At 42.1% G+C, this 25,607-nt stretch overlaps 1 protein-coding gene across 1 annotated transcript in view; it reads right to left on the bottom strand.

Moving 5' to 3' along the window:
• Nucleotides 1-2,923: 2,923 nt before the first annotated feature.
• FAT3 (FAT atypical cadherin 3) overlaps nucleotides 2,924-25,607 on the bottom strand; it is a 722,716-nt gene continuing 700,032 nt past the window's right edge. Inside the window, exons 22-27 of the mRNA XM_042780568.1 lie at nucleotides 15,803-15,956; nucleotides 12,095-12,750; nucleotides 7,634-7,747; nucleotides 4,829-4,888; nucleotides 4,155-4,190; nucleotides 2,924-3,546 (exon numbers count right to left, since the gene is read on the bottom strand). Of these exons, the coding sequence (XP_042636502.1) occupies nucleotides 2,924-3,546; nucleotides 4,155-4,190; nucleotides 4,829-4,888; nucleotides 7,634-7,747; nucleotides 12,095-12,750; nucleotides 15,803-15,956 (1,643 nt within the window). The remainder of the gene's footprint in view (nucleotides 3,547-4,154; nucleotides 4,191-4,828; nucleotides 4,889-7,633; nucleotides 7,748-12,094; nucleotides 12,751-15,802; nucleotides 15,957-25,607) is intronic.

Genomic DNA, 25,607 nt, shown 5'->3' with positions numbered 1-25,607 from the left:
TGTAATGATCATTCCACCCTTATTTTAGAAAACATTCACTCGGCAAAAGCAGCATTTGGTAAGTGTCCAAGGAAATGTGAGTTCTGTAACTGCAAACTCTCTATAGGGCTTGCAAGGGAACATCAGATTGTGAGGTTTCCAGAGAAATATTCTCCACGTGTTTTCTTTCCTGACATATTCCAAAGCAGTAATGACAGGAAGGCAAGAGGGTCTAGAAGAAGCAGGTGGCTACCATGTCCAATCCAGTTTAATGGTGACTGGTATTAATATAGAAAGAATATTGGCCCAACGGTCTAGTCCCTGTTCAGCCACTTAACTTCCTGTACAACCATAGGAAAATACTTTCCCCTCTCTGGGCATCTTTCCTCTTCTATAAAATAAGGGGACTGGACTAGGTCCAATCCCCTTAAGGTCCCTTCCAGCTTTTTGAATCAGCAGTCGTCCCACCTAGCTCCATCTTGGCCTGACTACAAACCATTCCTTAACCTATAGGAAAATCTAATTTCCCTGTTAAAAAAAATGTGAAGAGATATTATGTGTTTAAAGATAATGAAGCAAAATATAACACAAGCTTGTCTGACATACAGTTAGCTGCAGAGCTGCTCTGCGGAAAATCAGGGGAAGAGATCCTGAAGAAAGAGGTATTTTATATAGGTCAGAGCAAAGAGTAGATGTAATTTTCCTCAGTGATTTCACAACTGCATTGGAATCTATTTATTCGTTCATTACTGTGTCACTCGGGCATTCTCCCTCGAAGAGATGCTGTGTAAGCGGTGGTGACTCATCAGCATTAATCTTGATCTAATATTTCCTGGGGGCAAGGAATGAATTGTTGGTTTTACTGTGATGGTTTTTATGTCATTGCATTATAAAAAGTGTAACAGTGATTCTATTCTAGACCATTAGTTTGTCATTTTCTCTGTGATTCTTGCAAATGTGCTTCATACATAAGAAAAATACCAAAGAGTTTATTCTTGAAAGCCGCCTTAGTGAAATTCATTTATTTCAAGACCACAGTGCGGATAATACCTGTATGAGGAGGTCTGACCAAGAGATAGGAAGAGGAAAAAGGATGAGAAACTTGTCAAGTGTGTCCACGTACTCAGAAAGCTTGGGAGTGAACAGGGAATTTTCCAAGGAACAGTTCAGAAACACTTACTTGTACAAAGACACTAAGTGGATTAAATACAATTGAAACAACTAAAAATATGTCTGAGTGGATGACGCCAACTTAGGACAGTACAATTTACACACCAATGCCATATGTCATCTGAAACTATGGACGCAAAGATTTGCTCATTAAGCAGATAGTGCAAATATGCATTTATTTACCATGGCCACTGCACACATGCAGCCATAATGTGATTGAAGCAAAAGAGGAAAGTCTTCCACTCAACTTGTCAGCTTGAATGTGGAGTATTGTGTTATTGTATTTCCAGCGGGACAATTCTCCTTTCAATTTTGGAAATTCATGGCCAAAACCTGGAAGTCAGCTGAGAGGAGAACTCCAGGGTATAGTTAAACATTACTTCTTTTTCCAATAGAGTTTAGATCTGGAAAATTATAACAAAATAGTGTTTTTAAAAAGTGTACTTTTGCTTTATGTTAATATAAATGGCAGTACCAAAATAAAGTCAACTGAACTGGAGTAAAAATATGGCATTTGGTGTTTCTTTAACATCCTAGATCAGAGAAATTGGAAGTTCTGCCTCATTGGCAGGGTTTTCAACATGGTCCATATCCCGAAACCTTCTCGTTAGCCTTTCTCAAGAGCAGCCTTAGTGAGTGCAAGCACATATTTGTACATGGGCCCAGACACACACATTATTATAATTTATATACAACTAATCTACTTTCTTCTTCCTTTTTTTTTTTTAAAAAAAAAACATAATTGCATTTATAGTGATGATTTTATCAATTTAGAATAGCAAGCACCTTTTACCTGCATTATCAAGAACTGTGACAATCCAGCCTGAAAACTTTGACAATATTATAGATGTATTTCTTTGAATTTGTGAATTCTGCTTTACCTTCTAAATAGCTCTCATTTTTGACAATATAGTTTTTTTTTTCTATTTCCTGATTCTCGGAACAAAGGCCAATTTCTGCAGCCATGTTACAATTGCAGTTTCATGCAGGAATACTTAATAGAAAATAACAAAACCAGATAAGCACATCCTTTCTAACGTTCAAACAATATTAACCTTTTCCCCAACCCTCAAAATGGCACCCAAATAGTCTCACATTATTCTTCATTGACACCTTTCTCAAAGATCATAAAACCCAACTATATTATATTGGATGCTTAAAACAAACAAGTAAACAAAAATAATTAAGCATAGTAAACTTATTACCCAAACCTAATTTTATAGCTGAAAATTGGGCAGCTTATTTAAAAAAAAAAATTGATTTTAAAGGCTTCAGCCCATTTTCTTGTTTGTTTAATCGTATTTGTTCCTCTTGTCATTTACCTAAAAGACTAACTTTCCAACAATCATAACTACTACTCTTTTCACTCCCCCCACCACCACTGGCTCAACATTACATGCAACAATGCCTCTTTTATTGTTGCCAGTTAATAATACTGCAGGACTGATGCTGTAACACTTTCCAGGACACAAAGCCAACAAAGAGCTACCATTTAGTGGGTGAAATCATTTCTCTCTCTTTAAAAACTCATTGTGCCTTCTTTGTCATGAAGGTAGTGTTCTCAGTTACCTCTCAGAAACAATTTCTGAGCCCTTCATTTTCACCCAATTGGAATGGAGCTCGCTTGTGACAGTATTACTTGGGAAGAAGTTCCTAGCAGAAAATACTGTATTTCCTTCTCACTCAACAGACCACTCCGCATTGAGACATACGCCCAGCCAATCTCCTTCAATTTTTCTATAACAAACAGTGCAGAGCACCCGAGATGTGTCCTTTACACTTGGGTCTGGTGCTGAGTCTCGATAAATGGAATGTGAAGGCTGGCAAGGCTGAGCTCTCCCACGCTCTCATAGTCACTCATGGCTACTTCGGAATCGTCAAAGCCGCAGTTGGCTGACACATCCGAGGATGAGGTGCCTCTGGAATTGTGCAAGGATAAAGACACACAGTCTGTTGGTCCTGTGGCCTCTGTGCCCTGGTTCATGCTCACAGCAAAAGTACTAAATTCACAGCTGGTAGGTGGGCCCACCAAATCTGTTTCATTGGGGAATGGGTGAGGTGGGAGGTATTGGCTTGGATGGAATTGTGGCCTTCTCCTGCAGTCTGGACTCAGTGTGCTGGCCAGTGAGACAGGTTGGGAGGGCGGCAGGGCCTCGTATTGGTCTGGGAAGTCCTCTGGCAAGGGAGGGGGCAGCTGGTCCTGACTCAAGAACTCCTCTTCATGAGGGGGTGGGTATTCGCTGTCGATGTCATAGCCACCCAGGTAGTAATCACTCTCCAACTCCCGGGTGCTGCCCTGGTGTGCAGAGCCTCCATCCTGGTTCTCGTAGTTGGGCACTTCCTCTATGTCTGACAGGCGGGCCCCCGGCATCCAGTCAGAGGTATCCCAATGATAGGCTGTGAGAGAAAAGCCAAGATAGTTAACTTCCTCCAGGCTGGAGCTGGAGTAATGCTGGAGAGGAGCAGAAAAGGGACCTGACATGCAAGTCTTAACATCCAAGGGATCCTAAGAAGCCAGGGTCATCCACATGCTCCTTACAAGGGCCTATCACAGGGACAGAGGAGAAAAGGTCAGGGAAGCTCTGAGAGGTGGCGCTTGGCTGCTGCAGAGCCTCACACTGAACCATGTCATGCGAGATGGCCAGCAAGGGCTTGCTGGGGAACAAAGTTCTAGGGCCCTCATCCCATTCCGTCTCCCTATCCACACGCTCTGTGCAGAGCAAGGCTGGCAGCATGCTCATGGAGAGAGATGCACCAGTTGGACCACGGACCACAGAAGGCAGGGGGGCTCGCAGGCAAGTGGATGAATCACACGCAGGGGATGAGGCGGAGGGCAGATCGTGGGTGAGGCTTTCACCTCAACACTGAGCTCGCAAGACCGTGAAGCATGCAAAATTCAGACCAAAGAACTCAGAGAAGATGGAAGGAGAAGGAAGGGGCAAGAATGAGCTCAGCAAATCAAAATGCATAAATAAAATGCTATATTGGGGTCTTGGCAGAGTCACCTCGGTTGTAGTTCTGTCCTTGATCCATGACAGACACTGTTTAGATACAAAGTGAAAAGTAAAACTGACAACCCGAGCCATGTAAAGAGGGATAAAATAGAACATTATAGATGATTTAAAAGAAACAAACAAATAAACAATGACAATAACAAAACAAAACAAAAACATGCTCTGAAAAATCTATGAGTTATAACCAATTTAATCTTTAAAATTCTCTCCATTGTTATTTAGGAAATAAAAAGACAAATCCTCTCTATACCAGAACATAGTCACATTAAGACACTAATAAATGTTATCTGGTGAAAATCAATCCCATAGTATGTAACTATGAATAATTAGATATGTGGTCCCAGCACATAATAGGTGCTCAATGAATACATGTCAAATATAAGGATGAAGTTAGTATTCATCTAGATTCCAAATAATTGGGTCCTTTTGTCTTTTTGTTTTTCCTTTTTTTTAAAAAAAGAGTGCCCCAATATTTTAAAATTTATGAACTAGCTGTTTTTTCAAAATTGTAAAATTTATTCAAATTAATAAAATCCAGCATCTCATTTGAAACCACCTGTTTACTGCCCTCTGTTGCCAGTTGATTAAAATCACCCCTAGTCCAAAGTACTAAGGAATCATTTTCTTCAGGCAAAGACATGCTATGGAAGAAAAAAAGTAAATACCTTCATTTTCTATATTGTCAACTACATTGTTGACAAGCTGAATGACAGTCACTATGGATGCTTGTGGTCAGGAAAAGGAGGCGAGAGGGAGAGGAAGGACAGTTTCAGGTTAGTTGTGTATTTTAAACATATATTAACTTCTTTTAACAACAACAGCAAGAACAAAGATGCAACATGCAGACAACTAAAGCTTTCTCACAATCCTATCATTAGGCAGTGCTTCAGTGGACACTTCTATCCAGGGATACCCAGGATTCTTGGAACAGAAGGGAAACAATAGCAAATTGGGGGCCAGTCTTCCTGAAAAGCATGATTGGCAGGGACTTCTGGATCATAAATTCACACCGGATGGCCCAGTGGAAGAAAGTGGGTCATCTCACTCATGGTAGTTTCTCATTAGTAACTCCCGCAGGCTCTGAGAGGAAGACCTCACTATTCCCACTGATAATTATTTGTTGGTCAGTCATGCTGCTCCAAATCCAGGTTCACTTGCTGGTGGCAGAGGATAACCTTTGTAAGATTAACAGCTTCACAATCACATGATGCCCCCAATAGCCTAAAATACTCGAGGCCAAGCTCCCACCTGGCTTATCACTGGGTCCAAGTGTGGACAAAAGTCAGCATTTGGTATTTCAAACAGTTGCAATCCAGGAAGAAGATTTCTGTGGTCTATATGGATTGCCTTAGGAGTTCTTGAGTGGCACAAATGGTTATATGCTGGGTTACTAAGTGAAAGGTTGGCAGTTTGAACCCACCCAGAGTGCCTTGGAAGAAAGGCCTGGTGATCTACTTCTGAAAGAGCATAGCCAGGAAAGCCCTATGGAATGCAATACGCAACACACGGGGTCATCATGAGTTGGAATTGACTTGATAACAACAGGCGAATGTGTTGCTTAAGCACTTGATAAGGAGCCCTAGTGGTGCAGTGGTGCTTGGCTGCTAACCAAAAGATTAGAATGAAACTACTAGCTACTCTGTGGGAGAAAGATGAGGCAGTCTGCTTCCATAAAGAGTACAGCCTTGGAAACCTATGGGGGCACTGCATCCTATAGGGTCCCACTGAGTCAGAATTGACTTGTGGCATACAACAAGAAGCAGCAGCACCTGATATCAGCTTGTGGAAAGCTAATTAGGATTAAAAGTAATTTGCTGAGCATTCCTAACACCATCTGCTTTACTTGGGACCAACCAGAATGTTTAACATGAAAGGTCAAGTATGTGACCTTCAGGCCACACACAAAAGAGAACAGTCAACCTGCATCACTGCTGGAGCTGGTGCCTGGAGTTTGGAAACTAAATGTTCTTGGTTGCTTTGATATAAAATGCCAACCAACTACAGATTTTCTTCTGGCTGGGGATGAGAAAAAAAGGCAGCACAAAGATCTGGAGGTGGGCCATTATCCTAATTTAGAAACTGGTCAGAAGTAATCTACCATCATATGATTTATTATTGCAGCAGTAGGAGACACTGAGGCTTCTGCACCTTTTAGGAGTGCCAAGTATTGGGGAAGGAAGTGAAAGAGATTTAGGGGTAGGGGATTACAGAGGTAGAATATTTTACTTGCACAATTACTTCCATGGTCTCAGAACTCTCATGCTCCTGTGTGTACAAGGGGCAAGGACAATGTCATTTTCATGTTGTATTCCCCATGCTCAGCATAGAATTGAACACACAGGAGAAACTCAGCAAGAGCTTATGGGGTGAATGATCGCATAAATTAATAAACATCCAATTTATACTAGTTGCTGATAAAGGGTAAGATGACCTACTGTATAGGCTGGAATAAGGCTGCCTGTCTCTATGGGTGACTATTTGAAATTATTCTTGGTAACGCCTCACTGCTTATGACCATTTCTCCTCTCCTCCCTTGCTCTGGGGAGACCAATACATCCTCCAAAGCTGGTTCCTCAGCTCAGAAAACTCAGTCCATCATTAGAATCTTTTCCATAAACATAGATTCACAAGAGGTAGAGGGAGCAGCATTGGAGTGTCAATTAGGTCCACAAACCAAATGCAATTTTTAATTGCATGACACATTTTGGGTGTGTGTGCATTTTTCTATGGAGTTGATCCATAGCTTTTAATAGATTCCCAAAGGCCCATGTCACCAAAGGATGATACCAATTTCTGTTAAGTCAATTCCAACTCATGGCAACCTCAGGTGTTTCAGAGTAGAACTGTGGGGGAAGAAAAAAAAAAACAGGGCTTCCATGGCTGTGACCTTTTGGAAGCAGACTGCCAGATCTTTCCTCTGAGGTACCTCTGGGTGGGTTTGAACTACCAACCTTTCAACTAGTAGCCAAGTGCTTAACCTGTGCACAACCCAAAGAGCCTTAAAAGATGGTAAGGGGGGTTCAATTGAATGACAATGCCACTCTTACCACAGGAAGGAGGTATTGCCTCTGAACTAATTTCTATTGATGGTAAGCTGGATGTGAAGAGGAAAGTGATTGCCAGTCAAACTAAACAAAAGAAACAAAGTGCACTGTTTGCTAGAGAGTATTGTTTGGGATGAGGTAGCTCCATTATGAACCAAATCAAAGAAGACTTATTACTGGAGGGCCTAGGGAACTTCACCAGCCTCTGAGGCAGCTCCTCAGGCCACTTCCTAGCTGCAGATCCATAGTACTTCTTCAGCAAGGGCACTCCACTAATGGAGCCCATCAAAAAGCTGCTGAACCTGTTTCAAAGCCTCATGAACGGGTTAAGAAACTAAGCTGGTTGAATCACCTTCCTCCCCATCACTGCTGGTGAGCAGAGGAAGCAAAACCCATCCCCACAAAGCAAATCTGATGCTTTCTTACCATTGTCATCACCAGAATCCGATTGGAAGGAGCTGAGGGACTGAACCTCCGAGTTGCTGCCTTTATTACTGCCTGCAAAGCAGGTTACTTCGCCTGAGTCATCAACCCCTTTGTCTTCGCGGATAGCCATAGAGAAAGCAGAAATGACACTGGTTACCTTGTGCAAATTTCCAGCCCTGCCCCTCCAGAGTTCACTCCTCTGGGATCTTCCATTGGCTCAGAGAAAATAATTTAGCTTCACAATAGAAAATTGACTGTGCCGTTGGGGGCAAAGATCTGTCAATCAAGTGATTTACATTATGGATTAGAAGCCCTTAACCTGTAGTAAATGAGCTTCCAAATAGCTGACAGCCCAAAGTAGTTGTTTTCTCCTCAAAGCAGAGTGATGAAGGAAAGAGTGAATCAAGGATGAAATGGCTGGGCTGCTCTTTGCCATTCAGAGTTAAGTTAAATCATTTACATGAACCGATGTGGTGTCAACACTGGGTTAAATGAGATTACTTTTAAAATAGGGGTATAAATATTTTATAGGCAAGAATGCCATTACTTTCATCCTAACTTCCTTCTCTGGGGAGCAAGTGGAGTTTTCAGCTTGGCCCTTTAGAGGGCAGCGTCGTATTACATTTGGGAAGGCTGTGTTCTGCAGGTGGGGGGTAGGATGGTGGGGGAGGCAGCTGTCCACAGCATGGATGTGCTCCTAAGCACTCACTTCCTCTCTCTTTGCTGGTACAATTACAACCTGAACAACTGTCTCTGTCTCCCCACACCCCTCCTCCCGGGCTACTTTTTTATTTGAAGGACTAAAGGAAGCAATAAAATAGCCCATATCTTGAGGTCATCAAATGAAAAATGAATTAGTCACCCAGAGATTGTTTCACCAACTAACTCTGCCTTGCTTTCACAAAGAAGGAAATATATTCCATAAAAACTCAACAATACTTGGGGGAATCTTGAGTCTGGGGAATCTTGAGTCTGGGGAATCTTGAGTTTGGGGAATCTTGAGTTTGGGCCTGAAGTGGATTCTGGAAGTAAAGCTGTCACATTATGAAGTGGGGTGGGGAGAGATGATCTCTAGAAATGGCCTCAAATCATCATGGTACATGATGGTACAAAGAGATGCAGACTTGTGATTAAAGGAACAGTTGTTCTTTGTGGCCAAAGAAGTCATGGCTTCTTCCGCAGAGGGTGATGCTGGTACTAGGCACAGTGACTCTGCATTTGCTGTCAGATGCTGAAGCCACAGGAAAATGATGAGCTGGATAAACAACTGATATAAGTGGAAAGAGACACCATGGAAGCATTCACCTCCCAACAGCCATGCAGCAGAAAATATGAAGATGTGCCTCCAAAAAGCACAAGGTGTGTGCCCATGGCTTAGCACAGGGAAGGGAAAGACAAATGATCCACCTCATGAATATGGGACCAGGCATGAATCTCCTCTCTCGACTCCTCCATTTAGTCAAAACCCTTCTTTTCATCACTAAATAAAAAAGAGCTTTTCCATTAGCTAGTGGATTGGCAAGACTATGGTGAAGTCTAACTTTATGGATAACTTGAGAGTGGATGGGAGCTCTGGTGGCACAGTACCTAAGACTGCTAACCAGAAGGCTGGCAGTTCAAACCCACCAGCCACTCCTCAGAAGGAAGGCTGGGCAATCTACTTCCTTAGTGATACCACCTCAGAAACCCAAGGAGGATATGAGTTGGACCCAACTCGACGGCAGTGAGTTTGGTTTGGTTTTGAGTGGGGATATATTGAAGGTTAAAATCCAAGGGCAACTACTTGAAATTTAAGTGTGTCTACAGACAGAATTAGCAAATAGCATGATTGGGGCAGCACTGATATAGGAAAACTCATCATCAGCCTTTCTCTATCACCAAAAAACCTTCTTCCTTTGCCTTCCCTCTCTCTCCTTCATGCTCAGCCTCCTAAGAGGCACCAGGTTTGAAGCCTGTCTCCTCCACATACTAATTACACACTATTGGGCAAGTTATTATACCAGGTCAACCCACAGTCTTCTCCCTGTCCCATGATGGGCTGGTGAATGGTGCCACGTGGAGGACCTGGGAGGATTTAAGGAGATGACCCAGCATTGTGTGGCACATAGTTATGCTGGCTTTCCTCCCCTGTTTTCTCACCAAATCTCTTCTTCCTTAACCCTTGCAATTTGGCTTCTGCCTAGACGATACCACTGAAAGTCTCTTGAGATCACTAAGAATATTCTAGGCATCAAGCTCAGTAGTAGTTTTGTGTTTTTATCTAGCATGTGTCCTCCTTGATGGTTTTGGAGCCCTGACATACTATCTTCTTGACACTCTCTTGATCCTTAGCCTCTGCACAGCTGCCCTTCTTCTTTGTTGGCAAGTGTTTGTCTCCCTTCCTGGCCCTTTCCCTCTGCCCACCTGTTACATGCAGGCATGCTCCAAGGTTCTTTTGGAGGCCCCGTTTTACCTTCCTTTTGTCACTCTTGTTTCCTCCGTGAGCTCACCCTCATAGAGATTCCACCATCCTTCATGCAGATCATGTCCAAACCTTCACCTCCAGCCTTGACCTCTCTCCTGAACATCAGAACCAGACCCATTCCTCAAGTAATCCCTCATGCCTACTCTACACTGATCAACCTACTTTGTGCATCTGGAAGGCCATTTCCAATAGTTTACCTTCAGATCTCTTCCAGTTGATTCTGACTCATGGTGACCCATGTGTGTCAGAGGAGAACTGAGCTCCACAGAGTTTTCAAGAGCCAATTTTTTGGAAGTAGATCACCAAGTCTTTCTTCTAAGTCCCCTTTGGTTGGACTCAAACCTCCAACCTTTCAGTTAGCACTTGTGCATGTTAACTGTTTGCACTACTCAGGGAGTCCACAGCTATCTTACTCATGCTTAAAAACACCAGTAGGAATGCCCCCTTTCTCCTTGAAAACACCCTTTATCTCCTCGCCTGCATGTGCTCTATAGCTCCATTTGAATCCTGCCTCCTCACCCTCTCACCCTCCAGCCCAACATATACCATAGTGATCACAGCCTCCAGAAACTGCTGCCACCCAGGGCATCACTGTTTCTCGGATACAAAGCCATTTGATCTAATGAAAATTCAGATGTTACAAGAGAGCTTGCCTGAGTCTCATTCTGACTGCTGTTGGGGAAGGGAAAACAAACAGCATTCTTCACCGAGGCCATCTAATTGGTCTCTGTTTCCTTCTCTCTTTGGTCCTGTTCAGTCTCTTCTCCATGGATCAGCCAGACTCGTATTTTAAAACCGTAAATCAGATCATGTCATTTACCTGCTTAAAAACCTGCGGTAGTGTTGCTCTTAAAATGGCTTTGAACCAGTTCACTCTGGTTCAACCCTCTGCTGAGAATTTGCATTTCCACCTCCAGATATACTGAGTCACAATCTGCATTTTAACAAGAGCCCCAGGTGATTTTTATAGATCCACAGGTGATCCACCTATATATAAGAATCACCTGGGGGATCTTGTTAAAATGTAGATTCTGATTCTGGGGTGGAAAAGCAAATTCTCAGCACAGGGTTGTACCTGCCCCAACCAGTTCAAAGCCTTAAAATTTGCTCACTCCCCTCTGGTGCTTAAAAAAAATAATAATAAAAAATAAAACTCCCTCAATGGAGTCAATTTGACTCATAGCAACTCCCCCTTGGGTTTCTGAGGCAGTATGTCTACGGAAGTAGATTGCCCAAACTTCCTTCCGAAGAGTGGCTGGTGGGTTCGAACGCCAGCCTTCTGGTTAGCAGTCAAATGACTTAGGCACTACACCACAACCTCCAATTGCACTGACCTTCTCTGTGCCCTTCAGCACACAAACTCTTTCCTACCTCAGGGCCTTTGCATTTGCAGCTCTTCCCTATGCCTAGAATGCTGGTGGGTGAGGCCAAAAGGAGAAGGAAACACCGCTATCCGGCCCAGACCACTTTTCTAGCCTTGTGGTTCACACTCTTGTTTCAGGGACCTTGAAATCCAGCTGAACAGAATAATCTGTTTTCCCTCTGATCGTGTGGGTCCGTCTATGTGGAATGCCTTCCTCTCCCCAGACCCTGTAATCCAGCATGGTCCAATTCAAATGGCCCTGTGCTTCTCTCAAGTCACCACTCTAACTAGAAATAGGCTCCTCTTCTGACCTCCCAGAACACACTTCCTGTATGTCACTCATGTTACTATGAGGCTTGCGAAACCACCTAACATTGTTCTATTGGGAGAAGCGTGTGGGTTTTATGGTCAGGCAGACCTAGACTCCTGTGCTGACTGCTTTTACTAGTCATGTTACCTTTGGCATCTTATGTTACCTTCTGTGAACCTCATTTTTCCCATCTGTAACTGGGGATAATAACAAGAATGATGTTGCAGGGCTGGTGTGAAAATTAAATGACAGAACATGTCACTGTGAATGCATAGGACATGCCCATGAACACGTGTGATAAGTGACACACCACTGTCTACTCACTTTCAGTTCCTGCATCCCAGCCATTCTTCCGGATAGAATCGCAGTCCGACCGACAGGGTGACACTGCTGGGAGGTTGGGGGCCACACTGCACACGACCACACCCCGCCTGGCTGTCAGGATGCGGGGTGACTCAGGGTGGAATGTGGTCATCTCCTGGTGCTCGCCCCCCAGCCCATCCACAATCTTATCCAGGTTGCTCCTGGAGTCGCTCTGGAAGCAGGGGGTGTAGGCCATGGGGCGCACAGGGACTTGTGGGGGCCCCACCTCCTGATAGACATTGCGGCCATCACCACCGCCCCTCAGGTTCCGGAACGGGATGCCATTGCTCTTGTTGAGCAGGGCAGCTGTGGCGGGGTCTTGCACCAGCGTGATGTTGTTGCGGGAGTAGTTCTTACGGAAGACCTTCTTGCGGAAGATGATGAAGAGGACGATCAAGATGAAGATCACAAAGAGGACCACGGCAATGCCAATAAGCTCCTCCTTTCCCACATACGAGTGGCCAGCCTGGATGTTGGGCACCACCACAGGACGCAGCCCGCAGTACTGGCCCACGTAGCCTGGCGTACAGTTGCAGAGGAAGGAGCCAAACACGTTGACGCAGGAGCCCCCATTCTCACACTCCTCTCGTTCGCACTCGTTGATGTCTTCTTCACACCTACGGCCGCAAAACACACAAAGTCTCTCCCAAACATCAGGACCTGTAGACACAGGCTTGTACACTCAGGCTTGATACAGACTAACGTCATTAAAAGAAAATAAAGTCCCAAAGGGGAAGGAACAGATGAAACATGAAAGATGGCATGTGTTGGGGAGGGGAGCAATTTAGGCATTTATGGGTCCACCCATATGATGATGGCCCCAAGTCATCATCATGAGTTAGGGTGTTTTGCTCAGAGAACCCAATCCCTCCCAGTTGTTGTGATTCAACTCAGGTGGGGAGAGGGGAAAGACGGTGGTAGGAAGAAAAGGTTTAGAAAGAGAAAGAACAGATGCTATAGAAAAGGTCTACAACCCAGATGTGTATCAAAACGTAAACTTGCAATTTTAGAAAAGTCATACACTGCAGAGCTCTCTTCTTATGTAATGCCTCCCTGAACTGCTGCTGTCATTAAAACAAAACAGTTGCCTTTGAGTTGAACTTGACTCCAGTGACCCCATGTTCATCAGGGTAGAACTGTGCTTCATGGGGTTTTCAATGGTTGATTTTTGAAAGTAGATTGCCAGGCCTTTCTTCTAAGACTCCTCTGGCTGGATTCCAACTTGCAGTCTTTCTGTTAACAACTGGGCCTGTTAATCATTTGTACTACCTAGGGACTCTCCTGGGAGCTCTGGTAGCATAGTGCCTAAGGCACTTGACTGCTAACCAGAAGGCTGGTGGTTCAAATCCATCAGCCACTCCTGTGAAGGAAGATGGGGCAATCTACTTCCATAGAGATACTGCCTTGGAAACCCAAGGAGAGGTTGCTATGAGTCGGGTCCAACTCGACGGCACATAACAACAACAACAAGGGACTATCCTGCTGGCATAAAAAGAAAACAACAACAAAAAATAACCCATTGCTGTTGAGGTGATTCTGATTAAAGCCACCCTACAGGACAGAGGAGAACAGCCCCATAGCGTTTCCAAGGCTATAAATCTTTACAGAAGCAGGCTGCCATACCTTTCTCCCTCAGAGCACCTGGTGGGTTTGAACTACTGAACTTCTGGTTAGCAGCTGAGTGCCTAACTACTGCACCAGAACTCCTGGTGATGGCATTAAAAAAAAAAAAAAAATTCCCACTGCCATGTAGTTGATTCTGACTCATATTGACCCTATAAAACACAGCAGAACTGCCCCATAAAGTTTCCAAAGCTGTAAATCTTTACAGAAGTTGACTGCCTCATCTCTCCCCAGTAGAACAGCTAATGGGTTGGAATCACTACCTTTTGATTAGCAGCTGAGTGCTTTAACCACTGCACCACCAGGGAGCCCATAATAAACTACACTAGTTTCTAAAGTGAAACATAAGGATATTTACACTGAATGGGGAAATAGAAATGATAAATTGCCTCAGAGTGATTTTGGCCAGGTTTTGCCAACAAATTAGTTAGCCACCCAATTTACCTAAAACCCTTTTAGTTCTCAGAACTTTTGGGATTGTAGAATTGTAGATAAAGTGCTGCGGACCACAGAGGGAAAGGCCTTTGGGTTTGACATTCTCCTCTAATTGTAACTATCATAATGGTTATAGTCATTTTTGGTCCCTTTGGGAAGCTAAGGATGGCAGGGGTAGATAGGTGGGATGAGGGCTACATATCTACATTTCCTCTGCATTCTACTTAATGTTAAAGGTGACTGCTAATACAGATTATCACGAGAAAATGACAAAAGCCTTCTAATGAAATAATTAAATCAACTTTATTCCCTGTAAAATAATCCACACCTTTTCAATTCTTCTTTGAGTATAATTCTGAGGCAAACATTAAAGTCTTATTCTTTCTTAGTTTAACATTATTTGAGAACATAGCCTTTTCTTCCCTCCTTGTGCTTTCTCTACTTCAGCAATCATTCTGATATGTTCATTTCAAAGACATCATCACCTACATTTTTGGCCACTCACCTTATAAAATGTAGTCAAATGTCCTTAATTTGAACAGATTGAAGTCAGGTCAGTTGGAAATTAGTCAGAATCACAGAGTATTTAAAAATAAATGTAGCTTTATTACTTCAAATTACATCCAATGATTCAAAGTTGGCTAAAATTAAATACATCTACTTCTAAAATGATCAAGAATGGTTCAAAGCGGTGTTTAACTAAGATGTTAAAACATTCCCTTTCCATCTGGCTAACTCTTTCATCTCCTTATTTCTGGAGAAATGTCTGCAAAGGAAAGGTAAGTTTTAGTGTCTCTGATCATAAAATGCCAGGCAATAGAGTCTAGTTAATAGGTTTTGGGGAAATAGGTGCTGTGTCTGCCTCAGAATTAGACTGGAAATATTAGGTGGCATAGATGCCATCTATTGAAATAATTGTTTTTCTGGTTATACAAAAAAAAAAAAAAACCCTAAAAACCAAACTCACTGCCGCTGAGTCAGATCTGACTCACAGCGACCCCTCCTTGGGTTTCCAAGGCAGTATCACTACGGAAGTTGATTGCCCAATCTGCTTTCCAAGGAGTGGCTGGTGGGTTTGAACTGCCAGCCTTCTGGTTAGCAGTCAAATGCCTTGGGCACTATGCCACCAGAGCTCCTAGAACATATATATTAATTCCATAAAAGTTGAAAATATAGAGAAGTTAAAAAAACTATATATACACACACACACATATATACACACACACACAAATTACCCATAACCCCACTACCCAGAGATAATCCTTGTTAACATTTTAGTCACATGTAGTGCCTAAGGCACTTGACTGCTAACAAGAAGGCTGGAGGTTCAAACCCACCAGCCACTCCTCAGAAGGAAGATGGGGCAATCTACTTCCATAGTGATGCTGCCTCGGAAACCCAAGGAGGGGTCGCTATGAGTCGGGTCCGACTCCACGGCACATAACAACAAGAAGAACACAATCATTCTTTATATATTAAATGCATTAACCCTTTGCCTGTCACATTAGTGGTAAATATTCTATCCCAGTTAGCTGTTTATTGATTATTATTATTTTTTTTTTTAGCAACAAGAAACAGCCTAGAGAGAAGCTATTGCACAAGCTCACTTACGTGACTCCAGTGAGCCCATCTTTGCAACTGCAGATGAAAGCGTTTCCAATTGGGTCACAGGAGCCTCCATTCCGGCAGGGGTTTGGGAAACAAGCTGTGATCTCGGACTCACAGTTTCTCCCGGTGAACTGAGAGAGACAGGTACACTGATAGTCTGGGGAAACAAAGAATCTCATGAGCCATGGACGCCACTGGGAATGCTCAGAGCGCTCTTACTTGGCCATAACCAAATCTGAAGCAGGACCCACATTCCAAAGACTGCTGTTATAATAGGTTATTTTGAGCTCAGAACACATCTTGCTACAAGTAACTGTTTGGATCCCTAGTAGAATGCAGGGAAAAGTAGTTTATCATTTGTACTCTTCAATTTCTTTCCTCCACCACTCGTCTGTCAGTTTGTCATACTGTGGTGGCTTGCCTGTTGCTGTGAGCCTGGAGGCTATGCCACTGGTATTTCAAATACCAGCAGGGTCACCCATGGTGGACAGGTTTCAGTGGAGCTTCCAGACTGAGAAAGACTTGGAAGAAGGAAGGGGCCATCCACTTCTCAAAGAACTGGCCAGTGAAAACCTTATGAATAGCAAGGAAACACTGTCTGAAATATTACTGGAAAACTTTATGAATATCCCTGAAACACTGTCTGATATAGTACCGGAAGGCACTCAAAATACTACTGGGGCAGAGCTGCCTCCTCAAGGGAGAGTCGACCTTAATGATATTTATGGAGTAAAGCTTTTGGGACCTCCATTTGCTGATGTGGCATGATTCAAAATGGGAAGAAACGGTGGCAAATATCCGTTAATTATCGCAACATGGAATGTATGAAGTATGAATCTAGGAAAATTGGAAGTTGTCAAAAATGAAGCGGAATGCATGAAGATCAATATTGTTGGCATTAGTGAGCTGAAATGGATTGGTTTGGGCCATTTTGAGTCAGACAACCATATAATCTACTATGTGGGGAATGGCAAATTAAAGAGGAATGGCGTGGCATTCATTGTCACAAAGAACGTTTCAAGACCTATCCTGAAGTACAATGCTGTCAGTGATAAGATAAAGACTAGTTAAAACTACTATATTCAAATTTACACACCAACCACCAAAGCCAAAGATGAAGGAATTGAAGATTTTTACCAGCTTCTGCAGTCTGAAATTGACCAAGCATGCAATCAAGATGCATTGATTATTTATGGATTACACCTCAACATAAAGAAAACAAAAATCTTCACAATTGGACCAATAAGCAGCATCACAATAAATGGAGAGAAGATTGAAGTTGTCAAAGATTTCATATTACTTGGTTCAACAATCAACACCAATGGAAGCAACGTAAAGCAATTAGACAATGTATTACACTGGGCAAATCTGCTGCAAAAGACCTCTTTAAAGTGCTGAAGAGAAAAGTCAACTTTTGAGTTGTGGTGTTGGGGAAGAATACTTAAAGTATCATGGACTGCCAGAAGAACTAACAAATCTGTTCTGGAAGAAATACAGCTGGAATGCTTCTTGGAAGTGAGAATGGCCAGACTTCGTTTCACCTACTCGAGTCATGTTGTCAGAAGGGACCATTGCTTGGTAAAATAAAGGGTCAGTGAAAAAGGGGAAGACCCTCAATGAGATGGATTGACACAGTGACTGCAACAGTTGGCTCAGGTATAGCAAGGATTGTGAAACTGGCACAGGACCGGACATTGTTTCATTCTTTTGTACACAGGGTCACTATGAGTTGGAGCTAACAACAACAACAACAATTACTTTCCTAGACCCCACTCCTATCCCCTGTGCATCCCTCATTAGTCAAGAATTGTAACTCCCACTTGGAGAGGAGGCAGGTAAAATGAGGATATGTGTCAACTCAGTCGAACCTCAGATTGACATACATGGACAGGGCAATGGAAGAAGTCCAGCTGTTGCCCAGCTCCTACTATTTGGAGCCTGATTTTCACATCTCTTTCCTTTTCTTTACTTATGAACTCACTGTGTGGGAACAGGTAGTAATATCTTTACTTTAAGAACATTAAATGTTGGACTAAGTAAGATTCTAAGAGAATAGAGCATTGTCTACCTCTTAGGGAAAGGATGAATAATCTGTAACAATTTACTTTTCTCCTATTTTTTAATAAAAATTTATTATTATTATTTTAAAGTTATACATGCATATACTAAGGAGCTAAGGTTTGTCTTATAGAACAGCACCCTCCCCTCCCAGTATCCCCTCCTTAGATAACCTTTCACTATTTTGATATTTACTGTCAAAGGTATTTTGCTGTTTTTTGATTATTTTAGTTTGGACTTACCACTGGAAAAAGTAGAATTTAGCAGTCTTTTATTTATTTCCCTTTAGTCCCCACCATATAAGGACATGCTTCTGATGTCTTCTACTTCCCAGTATATTGTAATACTGAAATTTTCATTAAACCAAAAATCAGTGTTTACATTTTCATGACTGACTATGAAATATTATTTACAAACAAAGTCATGTAGTAGACTATGACTATTTTTCTTTATATGCATAGCTTTTTTTTTTTCCCTGGAGTTAATAATTGTCCTGTGCTTTTGCTTGCCCATTTTTGACTGTTAATTCAGAGTCCTTGGGCGCCACCAACATTTAAGTGCTTGACTGCTAATTGCAAGGTTGGTGGTTTGCACCCAGCGGCATCTCAGAAGGCAGACCTAACATTCGAGGCAACGGCAGCTAACAACAACATTAACTCAACTCCAAACTCTTCATAGACTAGTTTCTAGGTGTTTAGGTGCATATGATGTTGTCCATTTCCATCCCCTGCAGAAGTCTCTCCTGAGGCCTCCTGACCTGCTCCACTCTGCATGGGCTGCCCTCTCACCCTGCTGTGCTGCCACCCTCGTAGAAATTCCTTCACCACTTTCTTGTGTTGGATCTCCTGTTTCTTATATCCTGTATCTCCCTACTTCTTGTTTTACCCTTTATTTTATTAGAACTCATTCTACAGTAGTTACTGAAAAAGGATTTATAGAAGATAGTTTGTAAACATGCCTTTACTTCTGTCTTATGTCTCTTTGACCATTTGGTGGTGTAAGGAATTCTACAAGGGAACTAACATCTTTTCCACATTACTTTTGAGAAATCCAAAGTCATTTTGGCTCCTGATAGTTTGTATAGGACAACAAACTTGGAGAATCTTCTCTTTGCCTCAAATTTTCTGAGATTTTACACAAATTTAACTGTGGATATATTTTCCACTAGCTCTAGCCTCAATGGATCTTTTCAAACTGGAAATTTTTGTCCTTTAACTTTGGGACATTTTCCTTAATTATTTCATTGCTGATTTCTTTTCCTTTGTTTTCTCTGTTCTGTTTCTATGGAATTTTTGTCTAAGTCTCAGATCTCCTGGACTTTTCTCTAATTTTCTTGTCTTTTCTCTCTTATATTACATTTCTGTGGGTATTTACTTTACTTCCTGAGCAAGTTCCTCATCTTTATCTGTTGATAAACTTTTACTGAGTTTTTCATTTATATTCTCATTTTCAAAGCACACTTTTTGTGTTTGCTGAGGTTTTTCTCTTTAAAATATATAGCATACTGTTCCTGTTTTGTGGTTAAAATATTTTCTCTTATCTCTCTGAGGATATTAATTAAATGTCTTTGAAGTTTTCTCTGTGCATATAGTTTCTTCTATGTTGTTTTTTTCTCTGTTTCTTTGTTTTGGTCTCTATCTTGCCAGTTAGAGGATTTTCTCACTTTTCTGGTAATCCTTACTCATCAGCTTATATTTAAGAGTGGGACACTAGAAAGCTAGAAATATGGTGGTCTGCTTTGAGCACCAGAGTGAGGTAAGTAAGGATTGTCAGTACCTTTGAATTGATCAATTTCCCCAACAATGACTTTATTTATCACCTACCTGGAGGAAGAAGGCTTGCTTTCTAACATTTTGGGGGCTGGGTGGTCATAGATGAATAGGGGTATAGGTCTTATCACCCAGTAAGCACATATTTGCTTTAACCTCCCAATGCAACATAATGCCAGGTGGTTTCCATCTTGACATGCCCATATGACCATCTCCAGGGAAAAAGCCCTCAGGCTTTACCAGGGTATAGTAGAAGCAGATGCTTGGCTGTCAAGAGGGAATGTGGGATACTGGGAATTTGATTGCCCCTTAAACAGATTTCCACCACATCTTATTTTAATCACTCCTCCCCATCACCTTCCCTTCAAAAGTGCCTGATGCTTCTAATGCTTGAGTCTTTTGAGGATTCCATCCTCAGCTTTCCCTCCCTATCTGTTAGAATTTGGGTTCTTATTAGAAATATCTTTACTTGCATTGTAATGGGGATTGTGGCAGGAAGCTGCCATCATTAACTGGACATGACCAATTAGGTTTTCTTCATTTCTAAGATCTTTTATGTTGTTGTTGTTGTTATTTGCCATCGAGTCAGCCCCAACTCATAGCGACCCCTCCTTGGGTTTCCGAGGCAGTATCACTACAGAAGTAGGATTGCACAACCTTCCTTCTGAGGAGTGGCTGGTGGGTTTGAACCGCCAGCCTTCTGGTTAGCAGTCAAGTGCCTTAGGCACTATGCTACCAGAGCTCCTAAGATCTTTTATACATACCAGAAAGAACTATACACATTTTATACATACCAGAAAGAACTGTACACATTTTCACTTGAAGAACTCTAGGTTTGTCTGCTCCCCATGTGGTCAGTGACTGATGCTGGGATATTACAGATTGAGCTCTATCGATATAAGATTAAAAATCTATAAATTAAAATTGCCTATGTTCTCATATATATTTTACCAAGACTAATCTATAGAGAAAGAGCTCTGGTGGTGTAGTGTCTAAGGCATTTGATTGCTAACCAGAAGGTTGGTGGTTCAAACCCACCAGCCACTCCATAGAAGGAAGACTACTTCCACAAAGATCTACTGCCCTGGAAACCCAAAAGAGGTCACTATGAGTTGCATCTGACTTGACAGCAATGAGTTTGGTTTGGTTTTTGTTTACCCTACTTTCATACACAGACTCTTATGAATGTGTGTGTATGTGTGTTCATAAGGTCAGAGAGAAAAAGACTTGTTTTCAGGTGGCAGGTGTATGAGACAGGAGAGAAATATTTACATTTCCAAGAAGAAACTGTGTAGCCTCTATTTGGCACTTCAACTCCAAAACCAAACTCACTGCCGTCCAGTCAGATCTGACTCAGCAACTCCTACGGATGCAGAGACTAAGAAAGAGATACACACATAAAGGGACAAAAAGATTCTTGAACGAAATGCCATAGAACTAAAGAAAGGTCATTGGTGACATAAACTATGTCCAAAGAAGCCCTGCCTGAAGTCTGTGGGCAGGAGGCAGTAGTCTGAGATACATGTGTTTTCAATTATGCTGACTTGGGGCTACTGCTTTCCAATTTGGACAGTTGCTCACCTTGATGGAATTGGGGATTGTTGAAAGCAGGTTCGATTGGGGAAAATGCTTCTTTGTGTCATCTGGATGTTAACAGGACGGCCTGTTATTTAAAAGTAATTTATGAGGATAAATTTGGTTCCTTTTTGAACTCACGGAGGGAGCAGAAAATAACAGTACAGGATTCTGGAAAATGTGTCGATGACCAGCATGAAGAGAAGTTGTTCTGGTTACCTAGTGCTACTCTGACAAGAAATATATCACAAATGGGATGGCCTTAATAAACAGGAGTTTATTCTTACAATTTGGAGGCTTTAAGTCCAAGTTCAAAGTGCCAGGCTCTCGGGGCTGGGTGAAAGCCCCTCAACCTTGGGGTCCAGCTCTGCCTCCTGCTCCCGGCCCACTGGAGCTAGAGGCATTTCTTCACTCAAACAGCTGCTGGCTGCTGAGGCTGGAAGCCCCAAGGTTGACAGTAAAAAGGCACAGTCCCGATGTTACCAGACCACACAGCAGGCCAGTAATTCAAGTCCATTGCAAGTCCCAAGGTTGGCAGAGCATGGCAGGCTGCTGAGCAATGACACAGCTACATGCAGGGTCCAAGCATGCCATAGGCTGGAGATCATTCTCAAAGCTTCTTCTTATGTACAGGAAGCAGACCACATACCCAAAGGCAGCTACTCAGCTTCTCCCAGTAGATTCCACCATGGAGTTGATTACCAGTCTCATCATGGGGAATACTACATGCAGCTGCCCAGCCACTCAACCAGGCCTAGCCAAGTTGACATACAAACATAACCATCACGGAAGTCAAGGATGGGAAGTGTAAGGCAAGGCAGGTAAACTCGGGTAAACTCTTCCTTTTCCAGCTTTCACTCTGCAAGCTGCTAATAATTTCTTAAATAAAACTGTAGCAAGGGAAGTCAGGGTAGAGAGGAGGAGGAAATGGCTGGAAATGAGGGACATCTGAATCACTATCATAGATTCTAATATGGTCGTGGGGTTGATTTCTTATCTGATGGCAGAGAAGTGATTTGATGTCTCTTGTGCCTTGGAAAATCAGAATTTAAAACATGGCACTGCCTCTAGTGCACTCTTTTATTCACATACATTTCATTCTGCATTTTGTCATTTTCATTATCTTTTGTGGAGTATCTAGTGCCACTTGATGCTGCAGCCAGCTTACTGATTAACCTATTCACACTGACTGAGTGCTTAAGTAATAGGCATTGGTGTGCTGGGGCCAGCTCACACAAGGTTTTTGAGAGCTTTTTCTTAAATATTCACTAATTTTGCAGACTAGTTATTAAACCATTGGTAGCTTGACATGGGGCATGGTTGGGGTAGTTACACCATAGATATTGGCAAACACTGCAAATCAGCTTTATTTTTAGAAAGTTGATTTACCAGCACACCACCAGAATAGGGATTATAGCAGGCACTGAGAATACCAACACAGAAACACAATCCACAAGGACACAGACAACTATAAAACCACCATGACAGTTGCCACAGGATGCAATGAGAGCACACAGAGTGGGGGCATCAGATCTAGGCTGGGGCAAATCATGTCTAATTCAGGGCAGAGAGCTCTGTTCTACATCTAAGAAAACTTGCTGTCCATTTTGATCATGGTGTTAATGATAGTTAACGTTTGACATTTATTATATGTCAAGAACAGTGCTAAGCACTTTACATATGTTAACTCATTACATTTTTAAAACAAGTCTATAAAGGAGGTACTATTATTATTCCCATTTTACAGATGAGGAAACTGAGGCACAAATTGAGGCACAGATAAATTCATGGTCACTGAGCTTATATACGAGCTCTGTGGCATAGTGCCTAAGGCATTTGACTGCTAACCAGAAGGCTGGCAGTTGAAACCCAACAGCCACTCCTTGGAAGGAAGGTTGGGTAATCTACTTCTGTAGTGATATCACCTTGGAACAGTGACGTCAAGGAGGGGTCACTATGTGTTGGATCTGACTCCATGGCAATGAGTTTGGTTTTTGGTTTTGAGCTTATATGGATTTGAGCCCAGGTTCTCTAGCTCCAGAATCCTTAAGAATTAATATTGTCCTGAATTGTATGTTTAACAACCATGCTTCATGACATTCCCCTATCTGGATTCCTCTGCTTGTCAAAAAGAGAAGTCAATTATCTAAGGTCTGTTCTCATAATCTCATACCCAAGGGACACGGCAGGTAGACACACTTTGGAAGACATTTTGCTTTTAAAACTTTCAATCTGGAGGAGTTTTTATGTTAACATAATGAACAATTGGATTTGAAAAAATAACTGTCAGGTTTCCTTTTTATTTTTTAAATAAGAGTGATATGCACTATTCAGCTTCTATGAAAGAGCTTTAATCAAAATTAACCTACTCTCAAAAAGTATTATTTATAATCTCATTATCCTGGACTAGGCCTTATTATTAATAATTATTATAATACCAATAAGTCTGCCATACTGATGCTAAATGATTTAAGGCCTTAATGTTATAAAATCTCTTTCAGTGTTCCTGTGAAGGATCCAGAAGCTTTATAAAGAAAAGGAAGAGGCCTTCGTTAATGTTCTACCTCTGTGGAGCGTCTGAAATGTTCAAGGACAAGCTCAGGTCATACAGCTAGTAAGTGATTGAGTCTGAACTTGAATCCAGGCCTTCTGATTCTTAACTCTTCCTACAAAACTGTACTTGATTTGGAATCTGTCAGTGAACCAGAACTCACTGCTCGCTAAGAATGAGAGGAAAGGGTTCTTAGTTACCCCCATTGCTCTCTGGGGAGCACATGAGACACAGGGAAATGGCCAGCATCAGATACCCCTTCTGGGAGCCAAATAATCAAGATAATAGCATAATGAATCTCCTGCTCTTTTCAAACATTACAATATGTTGATACAAAGTACAAGTAAATGAGGGAACGGAATTCTAACCAGCATTATTTAATTACGAACAGTATTTAATATTCTTATAAAGATGAAAGGAAAATAAAATTCAATGGATAATCTCAAAATCTTATTTAAAAGATTTTTCCTGCCTCCTGGAATGGGGAGAATGTCAAATAAGGAAATCATTAACAAGAACATCAGCTTAGTGTATGGTAGGAAAAATGATAAGCCCTTTCAATGCATTATCTCATTTTAATTACTGACAGCAACCCTATACTGTAAATACTATTACTAAAGTGATTTTTACAAATGATGGATGGCCTGCACAAGGTCACATAGCCAGTTAAGTGGCAGACACCATTTAAAACTGGTTCCTATGTTTTTAAAAACAATAGTCCTACTAGCATTGAAATACATGTAAAAAAAATTTTTTTCATAGCTTCTTTTCCCTTAAATGCTGGCAAAATAAGAAGTGTAATTTTAAGCTTTGCCTCAAAGCTATGCTCTTGTTTACAATCCTTTTACTTAAAGCAGATGCAGATGCTTTTAAAATCTGCACCCAGATGGAATTAAAATGCTCCCTCCTTCCCTTGCTCAAAGAAGAACACTGTAAAACCTATTAAATGCACAGATAGAAATGGTCTAAGCAATTGTATAGTGGACTTGGGCTGTGTAGGCAAATAATAAAGATAATTCCTATCTTCCTCCTTTGACTTCTTAGTAGTTTTTGACTTGATTCTTTCAGGTAAAGCCTCCGCCCTCTGCTCGGCTGGCTGGTGTAGGTAAACATCATTCTGCGAGGGTTTGGCTGCCTTGATAAAGAAACAGCTGCCTGCTGCACACAGGTGGAAATAATGACAAATGTACAACCAGCACTTAGGATCTGAAGTCAGCATCAGCCACTATGCTTGCTGAATTACCAGTGTTTCATTTGTTGTTGTTATGTGCCTTCAAGTCAGACCTGACTCATAGCGACCCCTCCTTGGGTTTCTGAGGCAGTATCTCTATGGAAGTAGATTGTCCAACTTTCCTTCTGAGGAGTGGCTGGTGGGTTTGAACCGCCAGCCTTCTGGTTAGCACTCAAGTGCCTTAGGCACTATGCTACCTGAGCTCCTCAATTTCATTTAGAAATTCCAAAAGCTTCCAAACATTACAATAGGTTGATACACAGTACAAGTAAATGAGGGAACAGAATTCTAACCACTTGGGGATGCAGCTGGGATGTAAGGCTTTGGGAGGGAGTTTGAGTTCTGGCTGTTATGCATCAAGCTGGGTGTGATCACAGCTGAGCTGCTTGACCTCTAAGAACTCTCCTCTTTTCATCTGATAAATGAGACTCACTAAACCCCACTTCAGGAGCTCTGGTAGCATAGTGGCTAAAGCACTTGACTGCTAACCAGAAGGCTGTCGGTTCAAACCCACCAGCCACTCCTCGGAAGGAAGGTTGGGCAATCCTACGTCCGTAGTGATACTGCCTCGGAAACCCAAGGAGGGGTCGCTATGAGTCGGGGCCGACTCGATGGCACATAACA

The sequence above is a fragment of the Orycteropus afer genome, unplaced genomic scaffold (assembly GCF_000298275.1).
Source record: "Orycteropus afer afer isolate SDZICR_OR568_19922 unplaced genomic scaffold, OryAfe1.0 scaffold00047, whole genome shotgun sequence".
In the NCBI taxonomy this organism is placed as follows: domain Eukaryota; kingdom Metazoa; phylum Chordata; class Mammalia; order Tubulidentata; family Orycteropodidae; genus Orycteropus; species Orycteropus afer.
Note: the sequence above shows the minus strand (reverse complement) of the source record. Positions and strands in the feature narration are given on the sequence as shown.